Source organism: Cryptomeria japonica, chromosome 4, assembly GCF_030272615.1.
Source record: "Cryptomeria japonica chromosome 4, Sugi_1.0, whole genome shotgun sequence".
NCBI classification, from domain to species: domain Eukaryota; kingdom Viridiplantae; phylum Streptophyta; class Pinopsida; order Cupressales; family Cupressaceae; genus Cryptomeria; species Cryptomeria japonica.
In genome coordinates this window covers 552,099,091-552,118,220 of record NC_081408.1, presented here as the reverse complement: position 1 = coordinate 552,118,220, position 19,130 = coordinate 552,099,091, and the positions used below count along the sequence as shown (strand labels likewise).

The 19,130-nt window shown below is 36.7% G+C and overlaps 1 protein-coding gene across 1 annotated transcript; it reads left to right on the top strand.

Annotated features, from left to right (window-relative positions):
* The first annotated feature begins 13,714 nt into the window (after positions 1–13,714).
* LOC131070274 (taxadiene 5-alpha hydroxylase) lies at positions 13,715–16,960 on the top strand. Its single transcript, XM_058005783.1, has 3 exons — positions 13,715–14,870; positions 14,967–15,142; positions 16,176–16,960. The coding sequence occupies exons 1-3, from the start codon at positions 13,934–13,936 to the stop codon at positions 16,479–16,481; spliced, it is 1,419 nt and encodes a 472-aa protein (XP_057861766.1). The 5' UTR covers positions 13,715–13,933; the 3' UTR covers positions 16,482–16,960.
* The last annotated feature ends 2,170 nt before the right edge of the window (positions 16,961–19,130 follow it).

The window sequence follows — 19,130 nt, the reverse complement described above, 5'->3', positions numbered from 1 at the left end:
ACAACTATGGTTTGTTCATTTGTCTTCTCTATCGAAATGGCTTGCTCAGTTGAATGAACTTTCTGCACACCGGAAACTATAGTATGCACTTCTAAAATGGAGGTATCTTGTGCTTGCTCTTCAGGTTGGGTGTCATCTTGCACCAGATTGACCTGATATTGGTTCTCCTATAAAAATTGCTTTAGAATAGTCTTTGTTTCCTTCCTTCATCAATTTTGCCAAACATTATTTTATTGACCCCGTGTTTGCTTCTGAAACTACTCTTGGCAATATTCAACATTCTGGCTATTTCACTTCTTGATATTACAGAACACAAGTTAATAAAAATATATTATTTTAACCTTTCATCCTCGAGACTAGCTATATGCCTTCTTGCATCCAAAATCTCATATAGGATCTTGGGTATCAAAGATGATAACTCTATCAATGCTTTGCTGTATATATTCATAAATTCTACTACAACCTCTTCTAATACCCTTTTTTCATTTTCATTGTAGTTATTATACCACTCCGAAACATGCTTTAAGTTTCCTTCCTTAATAGCTGAATCAACTTTTTACTTGAATGGAAGAAATTTTTTATATTTCTTTCCAAGCTTACCAGATTTTAGAGATTCATCAAGTTCATACTTTGGCTTCTTGCTTGATCTGGCTCTACCAAATGGTTTAGCTTCAGTTCTAGGTTTCTTTCTCAGTTGGGCTTCATCGAATTGAGGCTTCTTCACTACCCTAGCATAAGTAGCTATCTTCTTCACCTCTCTTTCTACTTCATTAGACTATGTCTTTATATCTTCAATAGTGGCTGGAACATATACCCTTTTAGGCTTCTCCTTCTTCCTCTTCTCTGCTTCACTAATTGACCTGGTTTGTGGCTTGGGTGGAGAAATAGGCTTATGTGCACTAGAGGTAGGTGCTAATGTGGTTTTCCTTGGCTTGGTTTTCTTAGGAGTAGTGGAGACCGATTTTGTCTTCTTAGGTTTTACCATGTCCTCCTCTTTTAGAATGTTCTATTCCCGAGCTCTCTAAATGGATTCCTTTGTTATTTCCATTTGTTCTGCAACCTCTTCTACTTCTTTTATGACCTCCCTCTTTCTTCTAGGCTCAATGAATTTCTTATGCAGGTCTAGCCTTTTCTCCTTGTAGGTGCCAAAATTTTCTTTCTCATCAACCGGTTTACTCAACAGGTGTTGAGCATATGCATCAAGAGTGTTTTCATCCACTTCATACACCATGGGCATGATCCATATTGTTCTTGGTTCTACAACGTCCATATGACATTGGTCTTTATCTACCATGAAATAGATGGTATCCTCATATATTTTCTACAATGTCCTTTGTAATCCTCTCTCTACTTTGCATCATAGCCTGAAACGATTTGAAATAACCCCACAAAGAAAATTTACGTTCTACTACATCACCCAATCCTTGCAAACTTTCTTTAATGTGAACTGCCACCGATTTATCATAAGCCCACTGTACTTTTCCTACACCGATGATTTCATTCAAAAAGTAAAGTGCCAAATAGATAATCAAAGAATCAAACTTGAAAACATGCTTCTTATCTTTCTTAATCTTCTTTAGATTTCTCACTAATTCACTAAGAAGCACTCCACATAGATCATATTTCTTGTCCTCCTTGAGTATCTAATAGGCTGCATATATTATAGTACCAGTTACTGAATTTTGTCTACTAGACTAGTACACCTTATATCCTGTCACCATTGAAGAAAATCTCACATCATATTCAATTATATCACTTATTGTCATTTACCAGTTATCATGCTGGGATCCCGCTACCTTTGTCACTGTAGTGTTATTTACATGTCTTAGACTAGGGATCTCACCTGTTGCATTTAAAAAGTTTACTGCTTGAATGTCTTGCTTTGTGATCTTATGTGGTTTATCTAGCCATATAAAATCATCATGAATTCGGCTCAAGACATACTTGACCCATTCAGGTTCATCAAAAACCAGAAAGTAAACAAACTAGATAAAACCCTTGTCTTGTAGTGATTTGAAATCGGGCTCCAGGTTCCCCATCTAATCCATCATATGCTTGGTGTATAATGATAACATATCTGTTGGTATTGTGTTGTCATTGATGTCAACCGATATGGGATGACCACCGGTAGAAGAGATGACCTCAGGAGTCACCAGTACACAAGTTAGTGCCTGACTTGTATGATGAGATAGAGAGGTGTTTGAGAGGTTGTTTGTGACGAAGAGGCATAATGTTATCCGAATCACATCCACACCGGAAGAGAAGATTGAACAGGTCACCAGTATATTTTGAGGTTACAGTACAACAGGACTCCCACTGGATGAAGATGCAGTCATCTTGAGAAGAAATGACCAATAGTGAGTGTGTCCACACCAGATCACATGTGCCTGTTTGAAGATATGTTGTACAAACAAGGAACTCACATGAGCAGATGACAAGGTGTTACTCCACCAAGTAAGTGGATCTTATCTCCTATATGCATTGAGTGCAATATAGTTTGGTAAGATAAGATTAAAGAGATAAAGGCAAGTACTTGAAGGATCACACTAGATCCACCGGTGAATTGAGGGTATGCCTTAAGTGCATGTGATCAAGTTTATGCACTGGACTGAAAGAGAAGGCATGCTGAAGAAGAGTGATGTGTTTATCATTCAGACAAACTGGCTAAGCAGATATAGTCAGAGGACAATGGTTTGACAAATGAAGGAGTCTAATGAAGGTTGATGACTGGTGTCATCAAGAGTGATAATTGGTATGTAAGCCCATCGGTAATATGAGAAAGGTGCAAATGCAGACAACTCTCCACCTTGGGGAAATGAGAAAATAAGCTTTCTCAAGAAAGACATGTTTGACGACTGGTCAAGGTGTTCCACCCATAGTTCAGCAGAATGCAGACATGATGAGGTTACCGATACAGTGTGTGATAGCGGGAGGGTTAGCAAACTGGTAGAGTGGTTGGTTGGTGATCCTATCTGAACCAACATGAAGTTCCAAGCTCGCAGTTGGTCGATATGGATGCCACATAGAGTCAACATGGCAAACCTGCGTTTGGATAAAGATGGAATGTACATCGACAGGGTTGTTGCAGGGTTGGTCAACTTTAATAAAAGGTCACACAAATCACAGGACATGCTGCAGAGCTATTGCATGGGTTTGATGCTTGAGGTCTGGAAGATAGCTATGAGTTAGCTAAGAGCGATGGAGGAAATAGCATGACATATCTTTTTTGTTTGACCAAGAGATCAGCTATTAGGGTAAAAAGAAAGTCACCAGAGATAAAAGGCGTGATCTAGAAGATGTGTAAATGGAAGAGCCGTGCAGATTGACAGTCTTAAAGATCGGATCAGACAAGATTCAATAAGATCTGATTGGATTTGGTTTGCCTTGAGGATGGTGAGGAAATCCTAACCACCCATATTTTGAATTGGGTTTTGGCGGGAAGTTTGGACTATAAGTATGAAGGCCAAAGAGATTATTTGGTGCTGCTAAATAGAAGAATATTGTGTGATTGCGAAGTGAAAAACTTCTATAAGTAAGAGAAAGTCAGCCAAGTGCTAAACGAGCATCTATGAAGAGAGTGGGAGTGAGAGAGAACCTAGTTGAAGCATTCAACTGGTTCGAGAGAAGACCTGGTAGTGTTCATACCGGCAAAGCAGAAGTGAAGGAGGTTGTAGAGAAGATAAACAGACAACCGACAAAGAGTAGAATCGATGAAGAGAAGAGTAGTGAGGAGGAGATTTAGTGAGAACATTACAGAAGAGAGATAAACTGGTAAGGCTTATCAGCAGTGAAGCAACAGGTGAAGAGCAACACAGAAGTGATTCGGTGAAGTAGAGTAGGTATCTCACCAACAGAGTAAGATATATATGTGTGTGTGTGTGTGTGTGTGTGTATAATGGTTGCAAGATTCACTTGTAACAAGATAACTACTTATGTATTTGATGTTTACATTGTGAACACTAAGTTGTAGCTCGGTGCAGGGGTTGTAGCTCCCTAGGTTGGTGCCCTAAAGTCAAGGGTTAGTGCTCCTTTGGGTTGTAGCCCATAAATTAGGTAGGGGTTGTAGCTCCTTGGGTTGGTGCCCTAAACTTTGTAACTATGTTTTATTGTGAGGTTGGATTGGAGCAGTAGACTTCAACAACATTGCTCATTGAGGTTTTTCCCATCTTGGGTTTTCCTCATATATGTCGGTTTTATGTGATGTCGGTTTTAGTTGATGGTCTCCCTAGAAAGGTCAGTCTTACTACCGGATTTGTAGAAGAAAGAAGAAACCAGTGCAGTGAAGAAGCCATGAAGGCTATATTCAGTGGACTCATCAGTGATGTCTCTTCACAGGGGGATAGGTGTAAAATAATAAAGAGCTTATGGGAAAGATTGAAGAAGCTCTATGGAAATGAACCCTCAACTGTAGAACCAAAAATTGAAGCAAATATGAGAAATACCTCTCATATTTATCTAGATAATGAAGATAGATTTGCTAGCAGCTGTAGCAGTGATGAAGAAGGAGCTCAACTCTTCTTGGCTCCAGAATCTGAAAGTGGCTGGGAAAATAGTTCCCCTCAACAAGATGTGTTGGGCAGTGATGATGATGAAGAGGAAGACATGGCAGATAGATCTAGCCATCAAGACCCTTTGATAATAAAGAAGAAGCAGAAGTTGACCTTGAAGGAGAGCTTGTAAATACACTTGAAGAACTCAATAGAGTTAGAAGGGAATACAAGCTATTCAAGAATGCTGCTATTGTGGAGCAGAACCGATTAGTCAAATGCCTTGAATAATATAAGAAATGTATCTCAGAGTTGAAGACTCAGGTAGAAGACACCAAGAAATGTAGGTGTGAAGATCTAGCCTCTCAGCTAGAGATAAAAGACAAAAAACTTTAGTGGCTGTTTGGAGAGAACAAAGGCCAGACCTTCCCAGTTAGATATGCTCCTCAAAAGAAGGTTCATCTAATCACAACTGGTGTGGACTTGCAGACAAGGGTGAAGATCAATGCTGCAAAAAGGAAGAATCATGCAAATCCCAAAGGTAAGGGGAAGATGGGAGAAGAAAAATTCACTAGAAGAAGGAAGATGAGGAAGTAGCAAAGGAGACCCTCCACCGGTAGAGGAAAAAAAAATGCTACCACCCACAAGGGGAAGCAAGTGTGGGAGAAGAAAGAGATATTAGATGAAAAAGTGCTCAGAATGGACAACCAAGAATCCATTCTCAAAAAGGAAAAGATGGGGATACAAAACTGACAAGATCTCCTCATGCATGACAAAGTAAATATGTAAGTCATATGTCGTCATTTATCTGTTACTGCTTTACATATAACGATTATGGCCATAAGGTAGGGGAATGTAGAAAGAGATCTACAAAGGATAATGTAGGATCTCATAGAAATCATGCTTATGGGAAAGATGTATCCAGAAGAAGATACATGCATGTCCCTTCTGCCGGTTATGCAAATATTGTTTGCCATAACCACAAAGGATCTGGCCATAGAGAGTTTGAATGCAGAAAATAAAATGGAGGCTGGTACATCAACTATGCTCTGCATAAAAGTGGATATAGAGCATTTGGAAGACAGAGACCTACATGGAACCAAAGGAGAAATGTCCCTGTAGGAGTAGGAGGTCCACCAGTTCCAGTTGCTAGTCAAAGCAACATGACCAGGAGAAGATGTTCAAATCGGTATATCAAGAGATTTCCCAATCATGAAGTTGGGATGGATGTTGTGTGCTACTATAACACTACTTCCGGCTGTAATGAAGAATCAAGAAATGGAAGGACACATCTGCAGAAAAAGGAAAGACATGCTCCTGAGTCTGGAAATGGGAAGAAGGATGAGACCAAGAAGGTATGGAGGAAGAAGACCATGGACTGGCACCGTGAACTCAGTGCACAAGTGATATCTCCTAAGGCCTAAAGGAGATGCAGGATCTTAAGGGGAGTAGCACATTGAATTTATCTTCCACCCCCTCAGTGAAGGAGGCAACATGAAAGAACATGACGTTGTTGGTATAAAGGATGAAAATGTAAAGATAAATGTGTGTAGATGCTGCCTTGAATACACACCTACAGATCAATGATGGATCACCACTACATGTTTCAAAGAGTGAAGGTTAACATTTGGCATCAGATGTTAACCGATATGTGCAGGATGTTACCAGCATGTATGCCAATAGGTACTTGCAGGTTATGTAAGACAATGAGGTTGGAGAGCATTGCATTAGCCTCGATAGCATGGAGTGAAATTATGTCTTAGGAGGTGTTGATGAAGACCTGAAAGACATATGTTGGCCCCAATTGTTGATCATGCAGGCTTGCATGTTTTTGGGCTAACCGGTTTGTCTCTTGGCATGCTGATGTCATTATATGGCATTCGGAAAATTTAGGATCATGTCATAGACTGTGGTGGATACAATGGAGTTGAAGGATCATCAGATGATCACATATGCACAGCTAAACCGGTATATGGAGAAGATTGGAGTTCCGATACTATACCTGACCGAAGATAAGAACTTGAAATGTATGACTCAAGGGGAGTTCAAGTGCTCATGATGAAGAGTTGGCTTGCTTGAACTTGTAAGGATACTGACTGCCCAAACTGCAGGAGAGTGAAATTGCAGGTTGACCAAAAGGTGATTAGTATTTACTGACACATTAACAATTGGTATCAGTCTTTCTACAAATTGAGTTCAAATTGCATCGGACGTGCATGCTCAATTGGTGACAGTTGATGGTTAAGTTCCCCATCTCAAGTGTTGTGACTTGAGAAGATATAACAACCGGTGACAAGATAACAAGTGGTATCAAAGGAAGTGTTACATCCAATGAAGACAAAGGGGGAGAAAGTATTTTGTTAGTATTAGTAAAGACAAGGAGGAATGACATCTTGATAGTGCCCTTTGCCATTGTTGTCAAAGGGGGAGAAGGATTATGTAGTATACTGCATACTACATGTGTGTTAATCCATGGATCATAGTAAGGGGAAGAAAGACTATGTAGTATATCGGATACTACATGTGTTGACATCAATGCCAAAGGGAGAGATTGTTGGCATTGTGTTGTCATTGATGTCAATCGGTATGGGATGACCACCGATAGAAGAGATGACTTGAGGAGTCACCAGTACACAAGTTAGTTCCATACTTGTATGATGAGATAGAGAGGTGTTTGAGTAGTTGTTTGTGATAAAAAGGCATAATGTTATCTAAATCACATCCACACCGAAAGAGAAGATTGAATAGGTCACCGGTAAGTTGTGAGGTTATAGTACAACATGACTCCCATTGGATGAAGATACAGTCATATTGAGAAGCAAAGACCAACAGTGAGTGTGTCCACACTGGATCACATGTGCCTATTTGAAGATATGTTGCACAAACAGGGAACTCACATGAGCAAATGACAAGGTGTTACTCCACCAAGTAAGTGGAGCTTATCTCCTATATGTATTGAGTATATTATAGTCTGGTAAGATAAGAGTAAAGAAATAAAGGCAAGTACTTGAAGGATCACACTAGATCCACCAGTGAATTGAGGGAATGCCTTAAGTGCATGTGATCAGGGTTATAAAATAGACCAAAAGAGAAGGCATGTTGAAGAAGAGTGATGTGTTTGTCATTCAGACAAACCGACTGAGCAAATACAATTAGAGGAGAATGGTCTGACTGATGAAGGAGTCTAGTGAAGGTTGATGACTGGTGTCATCAAGAGTGATAATCGGTATGTAAGCCCACTGGTAATATGAGAAAGGTGTAGATGCAGATGACTCTCCACCTTGGGGAAATGAGCAAATGAGCTTGCTCAAGAAAGACATGTCTGATACCCGGTCAAGGTGTTCCACCTACAGTTCGACAGAATGTAGACATGATGAGGTTACTGGTACATTGTGTGATACCAGCAGGGTTAGCAAACTAGTAGAGTGGTTGGTCAGTGATCCTATCTGGACCAATATGAAGTTTCAAGCTGGCAGTTGGTTCATATGGATGCCAAATGGAGTCAATGTGGTGAACCTATGTTTGGATAAAGATGGAATGTACATCGACAGGGTTGTTGCAGGGTTGGTCGACTTTAATGAAAGTTTACACAAATCACGGGACATGCTACAGAGCTATTGCAGGGGTTTGAGGCTCGAGGTTTGGAAGACACCTTCGAGTCAGCTAAGAGAGATTGAGAAGATCGAGAAGATGGAGGAAATAGAATGACAGATCTTTTGTGTTTGACCAAGAGATCAACTATTAGGGTAAAAAGAAAGTTGCTAGAGATGAAAGGTGTGATCTAGGAGATGCATAAATGGTGGAGTCGTGCAGATTGACAGCCTGAAAGATTAGATTAGAAAAGATCTGATAAGATCTGTTTGGATTTGGTTTGCCTCGAGGATGGTGTGGAAACCCTAAATGCCCAGATTTTGAATTGGGTTTTGGCGGGAAGTCTGGGCTATAAGTATGAAGGCCAAAGAGATTATTTACTGCTTTTAAATAGAAGGATATTGTGCGATTGCGAAGTGAAAGACTTCTACAAGTAAGAGAAAATCAACCAAGTGCTCAACAAGCATCTTGGAAGAGAGTGGGAGTGAGAGAAAACCTGGTTGAAGCATTCAATCAGTTGGAGAGAAGAATCGATATTGTTCATACCGACAGAGCAGAAGTGAAGGAGGCTACAAAGAAGATAAATAGACAACCGACAGAGAGTAGAATCGGTGAAGAGCAGAGTAGTGAGGAGGAGATTTAGTGAGAGCAGTATAGAAGAGAGATAAACTAGTAAGGCTTACTAGCAGTGAAGTAGCAGGTGAAGAGCAACAGAGAAGTGAGTCGGTGAGGTAGAGTAGGTATCTCACCAACAGAGTAAGATATATATATATATATAATGGTTGCAAAATTCACTTGTAACTAGATAACTACTTATGTATTTTATGTTTACATTGTGAACACAAAGTTGTAGCTCGGTTCAGGGATTGTAGCTCCTTGGGTTGGTGCCCTAAAGTCAGGGGTTGGTGATCCTTTGGGTTGTAGTCCATAAATCAGGTAGGGGTTGTAGCTCCTTGGGTTGGTGCCCTAAAATTTGTATCTGTGTTTTATTGTGAGGTTGGATTGGAGCAGTAGACTCCGACAATATTGCTCACCGAGTTTTTTCCCATCTTGGGTTTTCCTTGTATATGATGGTGTTATGTGATGTACCCTTGTGAGTGTGTTTGCATTTGAGTTAGTCTCCTCCATAACCAGTAAGTCTGCATTGAGTTAAATCTATCAACCGTTATGCTCACATAGGATTTCAAAAGGGAAAAAGATTTGAGAACCACTGATTCACCCCCTCCCCCTTTCAGTGGTGCATTGTGTCTAACAATATCTACATTGCCAAGCTCTTCGATATTGTAGTGATTGTATGCTCTAATGTCCTTGTTATGCAACACTCCATATGACATATTGGAAAATGCTCCATTTGGATCATCTTCTATCAATTTGAACGGGTGTTTCTTGAATACTGGCCTTGCCCTATCAATGATTTGTACTACCAACAAAGTTTCTACACCAGATGATGATGTCATTTTAAAATTAGGGTATGAGAAACAACTCGAACATGGATAAATACCTTTTCAATTTCAATCGGATGCTAAGAATCATTGTCAGATCGTTTTAAGCTTTTTTCATTGCTCAATCTCTTTCGCCTCACTCCTTTGCTCTTTCGCTTCATCCACAATGTGAAGAATGAATGATAGAATACCTTTTTATTCACAAAAAACCTAACTTTAAGTTGTAATAAATGCACAACCCTAAGGGTTTCCCAGATACTCTGCTTCTCAGGAATTCATCACTCGATTCAAATATCATCATGAAATCTTTTGGATATTATTCAACATCAATTGCAATGCCACTCATAATATTTTACAACCTTTCGTAGCCGATTACATATCTCAAGAGGGATTTTTTAAGGATTTGCATGAAAATCTTCCAACTAAGGTCAAATGCCTTAGTTATCGGATGAGGTTCCAACACCGGAATTGAGTGTGGATCAGAATCAGGTGTGAATCCATTCTGTGCATTTGAATCTTCCTTCTTAAATTGCATCTTCTTATGTTTCTCTCTGACCTCTTCAACCTTTGGTTTTCCCTTTTCATCTGATTTGTTCTTGTCTACCAGAGCATTCTTCTCACATTCTTTCTTCTACAATATTTTGCAATGTGGCCAGATTTGTTGCATGCATAGCAAATAACATTTCCTTGCATCTGCCTAAAGTTCATCTGATTTGGTCTCATCATGCATAAGTTAGAAATGTGTCCAAACATTCCACAAGCATAGCATCTCTCATTTTGGAAATTATTCATCACTGCTCTGCAAATGCTTGACTTATGACCAAAATTGTTGCATTTGAAACATTTGTCTGGTAAAGGTAGGACCATTATTCATCATCCTATTTCTGCATTGACTTGCCATATGACTGAATTTATTGCAAACAAAACATTTACCATTGAATTTATAAGCATTAGGTTGTCTTACTAGAGGTCTCTTTTTCTTCTGATGATTGCTTTGTCTAGAACCGGAGGATTCTTCTTTCTCATATCCAAGTCCTCGCATGTCTTTTCCACTTCTTTGACTTTCTAGCATCTCATCTAGCCTGTATGAGCTAGCTTTGAATTTTTATTTGTACTCATTAGTAGTGGAAAGTTCATCTCTTAGAATTATAATCTACTTTTCAAGTTCTTGCCCATCATTCTTGCATTGCACCAATTCAAGTCTCAACTGATCATTCTCATAGTTCAATTTGCAACATTCATCAGTTCTATCCTTCAATGATTGAGTTAGATTTTCCTTATTCTTCTTCCTGTCTTCAATCTCCTTTGTCAAATTCATCCCAATAGATTGCATCTCATTCTCCATAATTGCATTATCTCTAGAAATCTTCTCACATTCATCTGTCTTGTCTTTTAGGGCTTGATTGTCAAAGCTTTATTCTTCTTTTTCCTTGAGTTTATCAATTAGTTCCTTTCTCTTCTCTCTGGACGTGTTCACTTGTTCTTTCAGAGATTCAATGAAATTTACAGCAGCATCCAGAATTCTCCTCGGGCTATATTTTTATTTCATCGCTGCATCAAGATCTTCAAGTTGCACAGTAAGTTGCTTTTGCAAATCGAAGTCCATTGATTCAATCTTTCAGATCTTCCTCAAGCTGTTAGGCTTCTTTCAAGGAATGAAGCTCTAATACCAATTGTTAGAATCAATGAACACTAAGAGGGGGGGTGAATCAATATTCTGCAATTCACAATTTATTAAACTGATTAATAAACCACCAGATGCATAAGAATGAAAGTAAAGTGCAGAAACATAAACCAATTAACCACAAAACCATAACACCAAAATTTTTATGTGGAAACCCGAAAAGGGAAAAACCACGGTGGGATTGAGACCCACAATATTATTATACTTTGATCAGGAGTATGATAATATTACAAAAAAGGGAATGCACTTGCATTCAGGCACACTACCTAGAGTTCACTGCTCAAATACAAAAGAGGGCTACAACCTCGGAGGACTCACTGTCCTACAAATAGTTACAAATTATTACAATAGTGTCTGAAGTGAAGAATAGCATCTACTAATGCCAAATAGTAGTTTCAATTAAGCTCAAAAGTTCTTCTACCATTGTCTAGTATCTCTACTTTGTTCTGCTACTCTGTCATATACCAGAGCACTAAAACCTTCAATCACATTCACAAAACTTCACCCATTTGCTCATATAGTGTTTTCACACTCATACCATCATTCAAAATGCTCAAATGAATCGTTCTAATATATCTACATCATCAAAATAAATTAAATCCCATGTCGACTTCCAAAAACCACATAACACAAAACATGAAACGCGTAACCATAAGTCGGCTCAATCTGATTGTTAATCCATATGCAGACCCAAAAAAATTGATAACAAGCTTCATACATGTCGGCTCAATCTCCTTGAGCTCAAAACCAATCACTGAAATCATCCCAAAGATTCTGGATCACACATTACATCACTTAACATCAAAATGACTTTGGTCTTCCTGAATTACCGAATACTGGACCTTCAATCTCGCTCATGAATCAATATCAGATATGAGGATTGCAAAATAAGCTACCTCGAACCTTGAATCATTTTCTTCTATTACCACAACCAAAGTTATGCAACCAAAATCAAAATCTGCACAATGTACTCATACTCTATCGGATATTGTATTCCACCTTCCAGACTTATGCCTGATAGATAATACAAATTTCGGTAAATCAAATCTACGTATACTGGATATGATTTCTAGAATGAGTTGCCATGAATGACAACTCCTAAACATCTCTCATGCATCAATATTCACCGGAACAGTGTCTCTTGTTAACACTCTCAAATCACTCTCCTCTCACATTCAATCCCTAGCCTTCCATTTCCTTCAACCCTGACCATCCATTTTGGGTCCCTCCAATCTATAAATTGGATTTTCCTCCCTTCACAATCCAATCTATCATTTTGATATTGTCATGTTGTCCATTTGACCCAAGAAATCATCCATAGCATCCTTATCATGCCCAAATCTTGCAACATATAATCACTCAAATCCCTATCATTTTTATTGTGTTTCTAAGAGCAATCCACATCATTCACATCAAATGAGAAAATCAAGTGGAAACAAAGGGTGCATTCTACTTCGCGCTCAATCAGAGGAGGTGAAGAAAGAAGGTATAAAATTAGTTCATGTTTGAACATACAATAATCATGAATCATTTAACTAACATAAATGATATTTTGAGACATCACCCAAAGAACACAAAATCAAAGATGATAATAAGAAATCAATCCATTTTCCAACATAAATTGGATTGTGCTCTATTTAGATAGGTGTGACAAAGATGGGTTGATTAGAAAGTAAAAGAAGTGATTAACATTCTCATAATAAAATGTGTTTACAATCTAATCATTTTGACCATTTAATAAGGGGTTAAGCTCCATTGTCAAAGGTAAATTGTATGATATAATAATAGACCACTTATTATGTTTGCAATAATGATGACACATTTAACAAAATAATTAATGACATCATTGTATGATAAGTACTAATTCATGTTTCAACATGCAATAATAATAATAATCAGTTAATTAACTAATATAAACAATATTTTCAGACATTACACAAAGAACACAAAATCAAAGACGATAGTAAGGAATCGCTATTTTTTCCAACACAAATTCAACTGTGCTCTATTTAGATAGGTGTGGTGAAGATGAGTTGATTATTAAGTAAACAAAATGAATAACATTCTCATAATAATATTTATTGACTATTTGATAAAAAGTTAAGTTCAATTGTCAATGGTAAAATTTGACCAATAAAATTATAGAACGAGGTATAAATTTATTATTGAATGTTTGACCATTGAAGTGTTTAAAACACGGGTAGACCACTTCTCTTCATCCTATATATCTAGACATCAATCTTTTCATAGCATATAGACTTTTAAATTATCTATGCTCTAATATAGCATTAGTTTTACTCTTGTTCCATTGGAATGTAATCTTACTAGCTGTAAAGATTAATGCTTGCTAGCACTTGGTGATTTGGCCATTTTGACGATACTCTTTGAAAGAGAGAAAAACATTGCAAATTTTTTCCCGTTCCTTAGATTTATCTCAAGTTCGAGAGTAAACCCTAATTTCCTTTTCCAGGCACATACAAAATCAAACACGAGGAAAGGAAAATCACACACTTTCTATTCCTCGTCTTTATCAATAAAAGAAAATTTATTTCTGGTCTTCGCCAGCAGATTTAAGTTTTTGTCCGTTGGCAATTATATGCTGTCGACCACCGGTTTTTCTTAAATGCGAGTCGGCTAAAGTTGTATTTTTATAACGTTCAGCTAAAATTTGGTCTGTGATCTGTGAGGCGAAAGAAGAAAGAAAAAAATTTCTGCTTCAGAATAATACAATGGAAATATTTTGGCTGAGCGCAATAGCAATTTTTACAGTGGGATTCTTGCTGATGAAGAAGAAGAGAAAAAATGGTTGTGACCTGCTACCGCCTGGAAATCTCGGGCAGCCTCTGGTGGGTGAAACAATTCGGTTTCTTCAAGCTTTCAAGAGAAATAAAATTGATGAGTTTCTTCGTCAAAGGGTAATGGCGTATGGACCAGTTTTTAAAACATGTTTGTTCGGGCAGCCCACTGTAGTGATGACGGGTCCAGCAGGTAATCGCTTCTGGCTGGTTAATGACGGAAAACTTTTTCACGGCAACGCCCGTGGCCCTCACAGAGCCATTATCGGCCGTAATTCATTGCTTGACAAGAATGGAGAAGAACACCGGCTTGTCCGTGCCGCTTTGATGACTTTCTTTTCTCCCGATTCGCTCAAGAAACTGGTCGGAAAAATGGATTCTGCCATTCGACGGCACCTTGATGAGTATTGGGACGGAAAAGAGACGGTCCATGCTGTTCATTTGATGAAATTCACGGCGTTTTCCGTCACCTGTGACGTGCTTTTCAATGTGCAGGATAAGTTTCAGGTGGAGGAGCTTTGCGAGCTTTTTAAGGTGGCTACCGATGGAATCTATAGTTTTCCGGTTCGTTTTCCGGGAAGTCGTTTGAATCGTGCTCTGAAAGCGAGGTCTCAAATCGATCGCATTTTGTCTGAGATGATAATGCGGCGGAAGAATGATTTGAAATCCGGCGGCCCTTCTGCTCGCCAAGATTTGATTTCGGCGCTGCTCAGCCTCACCAAGAAAGATGGGAAGGTGCTTAGCGATCAAGAATTGAAAGATAATATTGTGCTTCTTGTTATTGCTGGCCATGAGACTACGGCGATGACGCTTGCTCTCATGTGCAAGCTCCTTGCTGAAAATCCTCTTTGCTTCGATCGAATAGACAAAGGTATGATACTGAATCTTTCTGTTGGTTTCTGATTGAAGAACTCAATACCCAGAAGTACGAATAATTATTTGTTTTTCACTGTTTCATGCTCTGCAGAAGCTGCAGACATTGGTGTGGGAGAGCAACTTACATGGGAGGATGTTCAGCGCATGAAGTATCTGTGGAGTGTTGCTCAGGAAACGCTTCGTTTCATTCCTCCTATATCAGGCATTTTCAGAAGGGCCACGGCAGACATTCAATATGGCAGATACACCATTCCAAAAGGATGGGCGGTGAGTTTCGAAATATTGATACAGAATAATTCATTTAGAATTTAATTAAGAAATTTTTGTATTTGTTTGTTATTCTGTTGGATTCGATCTTGTAGATTTGGCAATGTAAAAATCTACATCATTGAATCCAAAGAAATTAACAAAGAAATTACTATAGACTGAAGAAACTTCATGAATTCAAATTTTTCTGTTCTTTCTTGTTCTTGTTCTTGTTTTTTATTTTTAATCAGGTGTACTTTTCTCTTAAAGATGTCAGACTTTCATAGTCTATAATAATTAGCACAAATAGTTTCTAGATTCAATTGTGTGGGATTTCTTTTGCATCAACATTTTGGATCACACTCCATAATCTATCATCAAAATAATATAAAACTAAATCATCCATATTTCAGATCACATTCTATAATCTATTATAAAACTAAAAGAAAAATACTTAAACAATTAAATCCAAGGATGGACAGTGAGTTTAATCTATGATAAATCATAGAATGTGATTCGAAATATTGATACAGAATAATTCATTTAGAATTTAATTAAGAAATTTGTGTGTTTGTTTGTTATTCTTTTGGATTCGATCTTGTAGATTTGGCAACTTAAAAATCTACACCATCAAATCTAAAGAGAATAAGAAAGAGATTATTATAGACTGTGGAAACTTCATGAATTCAAATTTTTGTGCTCTTTCTTGTTCTTGTTCTTGTTTCTGTTTTTTATCAAGAATACTTTTCTCTTAAAGATGTCAGACTTTCATAGTCCATAATAATTAGCACAAATAATTTCTAGATTCAATTGTGTGGGATTTGTTTTGCATCAGTTTTAGATCACACTCTATGATCTATCATCAGAGTAATATGAAACTAAATCATCCATATTTCAGATTACATTCTATAATCTATAATAAAACTAAAAGAAAAATAGTTAAACAATTAAATCCAAAGATTAGATTAGATTTTTTTTTTTAATAAATCCTCTTTCAGAAAAAAGTAATCATGTGGTGTTTCTTGTTCTTGTTCTTGTTCTTGTTTTTCATCAGATGTACTGGTCCAACTACTCAACAGTATATCGTGAGGATTTGTTTCCAGAGGCACACAAGTTCGACCCCTCGCGCTTCCAAGGCTCGGGTGGCATACGTCCTTACAGCTTCTTACCATTTGGAGGAGGGCTGCGGATGTGTCCAGGAAATGAGTATGCAAAACTGGAGATAGTGATAACAATGCATCATCTGGTGAAAAGGTACAGGTGGTCTGCTCAGATTCCAGATGAACCCATCATTCGGAATCCTCTCTGTGTTCCTGCCATGGGACTGCCTCTCAAGCTTACTCCCGTTTTAAACAACTGAAGCTTTACGCTTCCATGAAATGGGCAGACAGTACGATTTTCATGAATATGTTTGTGAGATGGTGTTTAAGTTTAATTTACAAAGACAATAGATTCACAAGGGCGGCGGAGATCCAATCTCTTGTCAGTCCTTTTCTCATAGATTTGATTAGATACATTGAGTTACACCTCTTTTGACCAAAAGATCCAAAGATTTCATCATTAGAGTCCATGCTTATCAAGATTTGAGCAAAGATATTCATAATAAAATACGGAAGTCAATAAACAGTGAAGCGCTGGTTCAACACAAAATAGTATTTCGAAGAAATATCCCTCCTGAGAGTTGAACCCGTGACCTACTCGTAGGCTTTTTCACTACCATCTAGTTATGAAGCATAGAGCAGTGCAAACAAAACTGATCGCCATGTTTTGACGAGCTCGTTTTTAGTGTTTTTTTTCTTTCTAAAGAATAATAGTGTTTTTTATATTTTATTATTTTTATAATATTTTGTTGATTTTTTGTCAAATATATCTTGGTATTTTATGTTTTGGTGATATTTTATATTGTTTTGTTGATTTTAACGACAATGGGATTACACATGCTTATGACTGCATTTTGCTGTACGACAAATTTATAAAATTTATTAATAGAATATAATAAAACGTTAAATGCTGGAAGAGATTTGATTTTTTGTTTGGTATTTTTTAAAGGAGAGAATTTCGGATAGACATGCTTGTAAAGTTTTTCGAAGGTACATGTGTTTGTAGGTGTTTGTAAGGTCTTAATCAAAAGGTTTTATTATTAATATTATTAATATCATTGTAATAAAAAAGTTTTAAATTTATTAGATTTGACATTTGAAGGGTGAAATTTGTATGGCATTTCTTGTTTCATTTTGGATTCAATTTGATTAGAGTGATTTTATTTATTGTCATATTAATTAATATTGTATTTTTTTGTGCAAAGTCAAAATTCTTTTCATTTTTCATTTATGTATATCTATAAGAGAGAAACATTATATATATATATATATATATATGGCTTTTGTTTTGTATGTGAGGTCACTTAATGATGTAAGTTCCACCACATGGTTATAGACTAGACCTTTTATTCAATAGTTTAAATTCAAATTTATTGAATCTTATACCCTTTCCTACTAGGGTCAACTAGACACAAATTTGCATGATATGTAACTATGTCCTTATATTCAAGGCATTTAATGCATTCATTGTACATTATGTAAAATTAGTAAATGCTCTCTAATTTGTAAGGGTATGAACACACATATTTGGTGTACAAAAATGAGTCTATATCTTCACATTCATTCGAGGAACATATACATCAACTAAATTTTTTTGTGTTCAATATTGTACATATATTAAAAGAGTTTGACAAAATGGAGGCGTGTATGTTGCAAGCTATTCACACCAAAAAATTAACCAAAAGAAGAATACTTTTGAATGAATAACATAAAAATGACTTCAAAAAATATGACAAGTATATTGTGATGACATGTTCCTAGCCTTAGTTCCACAAAACACAAGGATAATGAAATGAACCTACCTAACATCCCATTGATATCACAATTGAACATTTCCTAGTACATTAAGTTCATTTTATGCCCAAATCAAAGGTTCTCTAAACTCATTTTCCCAACATATCAAGAATGATTAAAAGCATAAGAAATTGAATGCACATTTGACACCAAAGTTGAGATTCTATATTCTAGTAATGATAAACCCATTACTAATTTTGTGAGAAAATCATAATCAAACCAATAGGGGGTTCCAAAATAATGTATACTATATTAGGGTTAAAATCATCATAATTAATCAGATTATAAAAGCGAATCATAAACTCTAATCTAATTAGACTTAATCCTAATAACAATCGAATAATGTAAAATCAATTGAATTGAGCAAATAAATCTAATTAAGACTCCCTCAATTGATTTGACAAAGCTTCCATTGCTCTTCTCCTTAGTTCTTGTTGAATTGGTTCTCAGGTATTGCACATATTTCCTACATAGATTAGAAACTATTTCGAAGACTATGATTCTAGTTTGAAATGAGAAATTGAGCTGGTTTATATAGATTTTCAGCCAAAATTGGGTGACAAAAAGAACTGAAGTCTGATGCATAGTGAACTGATTTTGATTGATCAATGAATTGAGATTGATTGTCTTGTTAACAAAATAGATTGAATAGTTAACTCGTATTGACTAGGCAGTTGACTCAATTGATTGATCAGTGAACTGAATAGATGAGTGAGATGACTGAATAAATTGGAGAGAGAAGTGAATTGATGGATCAGTTGGAAAAAGGTGATTGAGAGTTAAAAGGGGGACTGCTTATTTAACTGAGTTAACTGATTTGATTGCCCAGTCAATATTTTCATGATTTTGAAATTGAATTTGACATTCATTTTCAAATTGAATTTGAATTTGGATTTTCGAATGATGAAATGCAAATTAAATTTGTTGAAATTAAATAAAATTCGCATTTGGGGAATTTGAATTTGAAAATATGAAATTAAATGAAATTAATTAGAAATTAGAATTTGGGGATTTGGAAGAATTAAATTAATTAATTAAATAATTCAAAAGATATTATTTAATCATAGAAAATTGAATTAATTAAATAATAAAGATTATTTAACTAAGGAAAATGT

Bases quoted from the DNA above. Each gene is read 5' to 3' on its own strand.
- LOC131070274 (XM_058005783.1), top strand. From the start codon at position 13,934: ATGGAAATATTTTGGCTGAGCGCAATAGCAATTTTTACAGTGGGATTC. The intron at 14,871-14,966 runs GTATGATACTGA...CATGCTCTGCAG, and splicing joins CTTCGATCGAATAGACAAAG to AAGCTGCAGACATTGGTGTG. The intron at 15,143-16,175 runs GTGAGTTTCGAA...GTTTTTCATCAG, and splicing joins CCATTCCAAAAGGATGGGCG to ATGTACTGGTCCAACTACTC.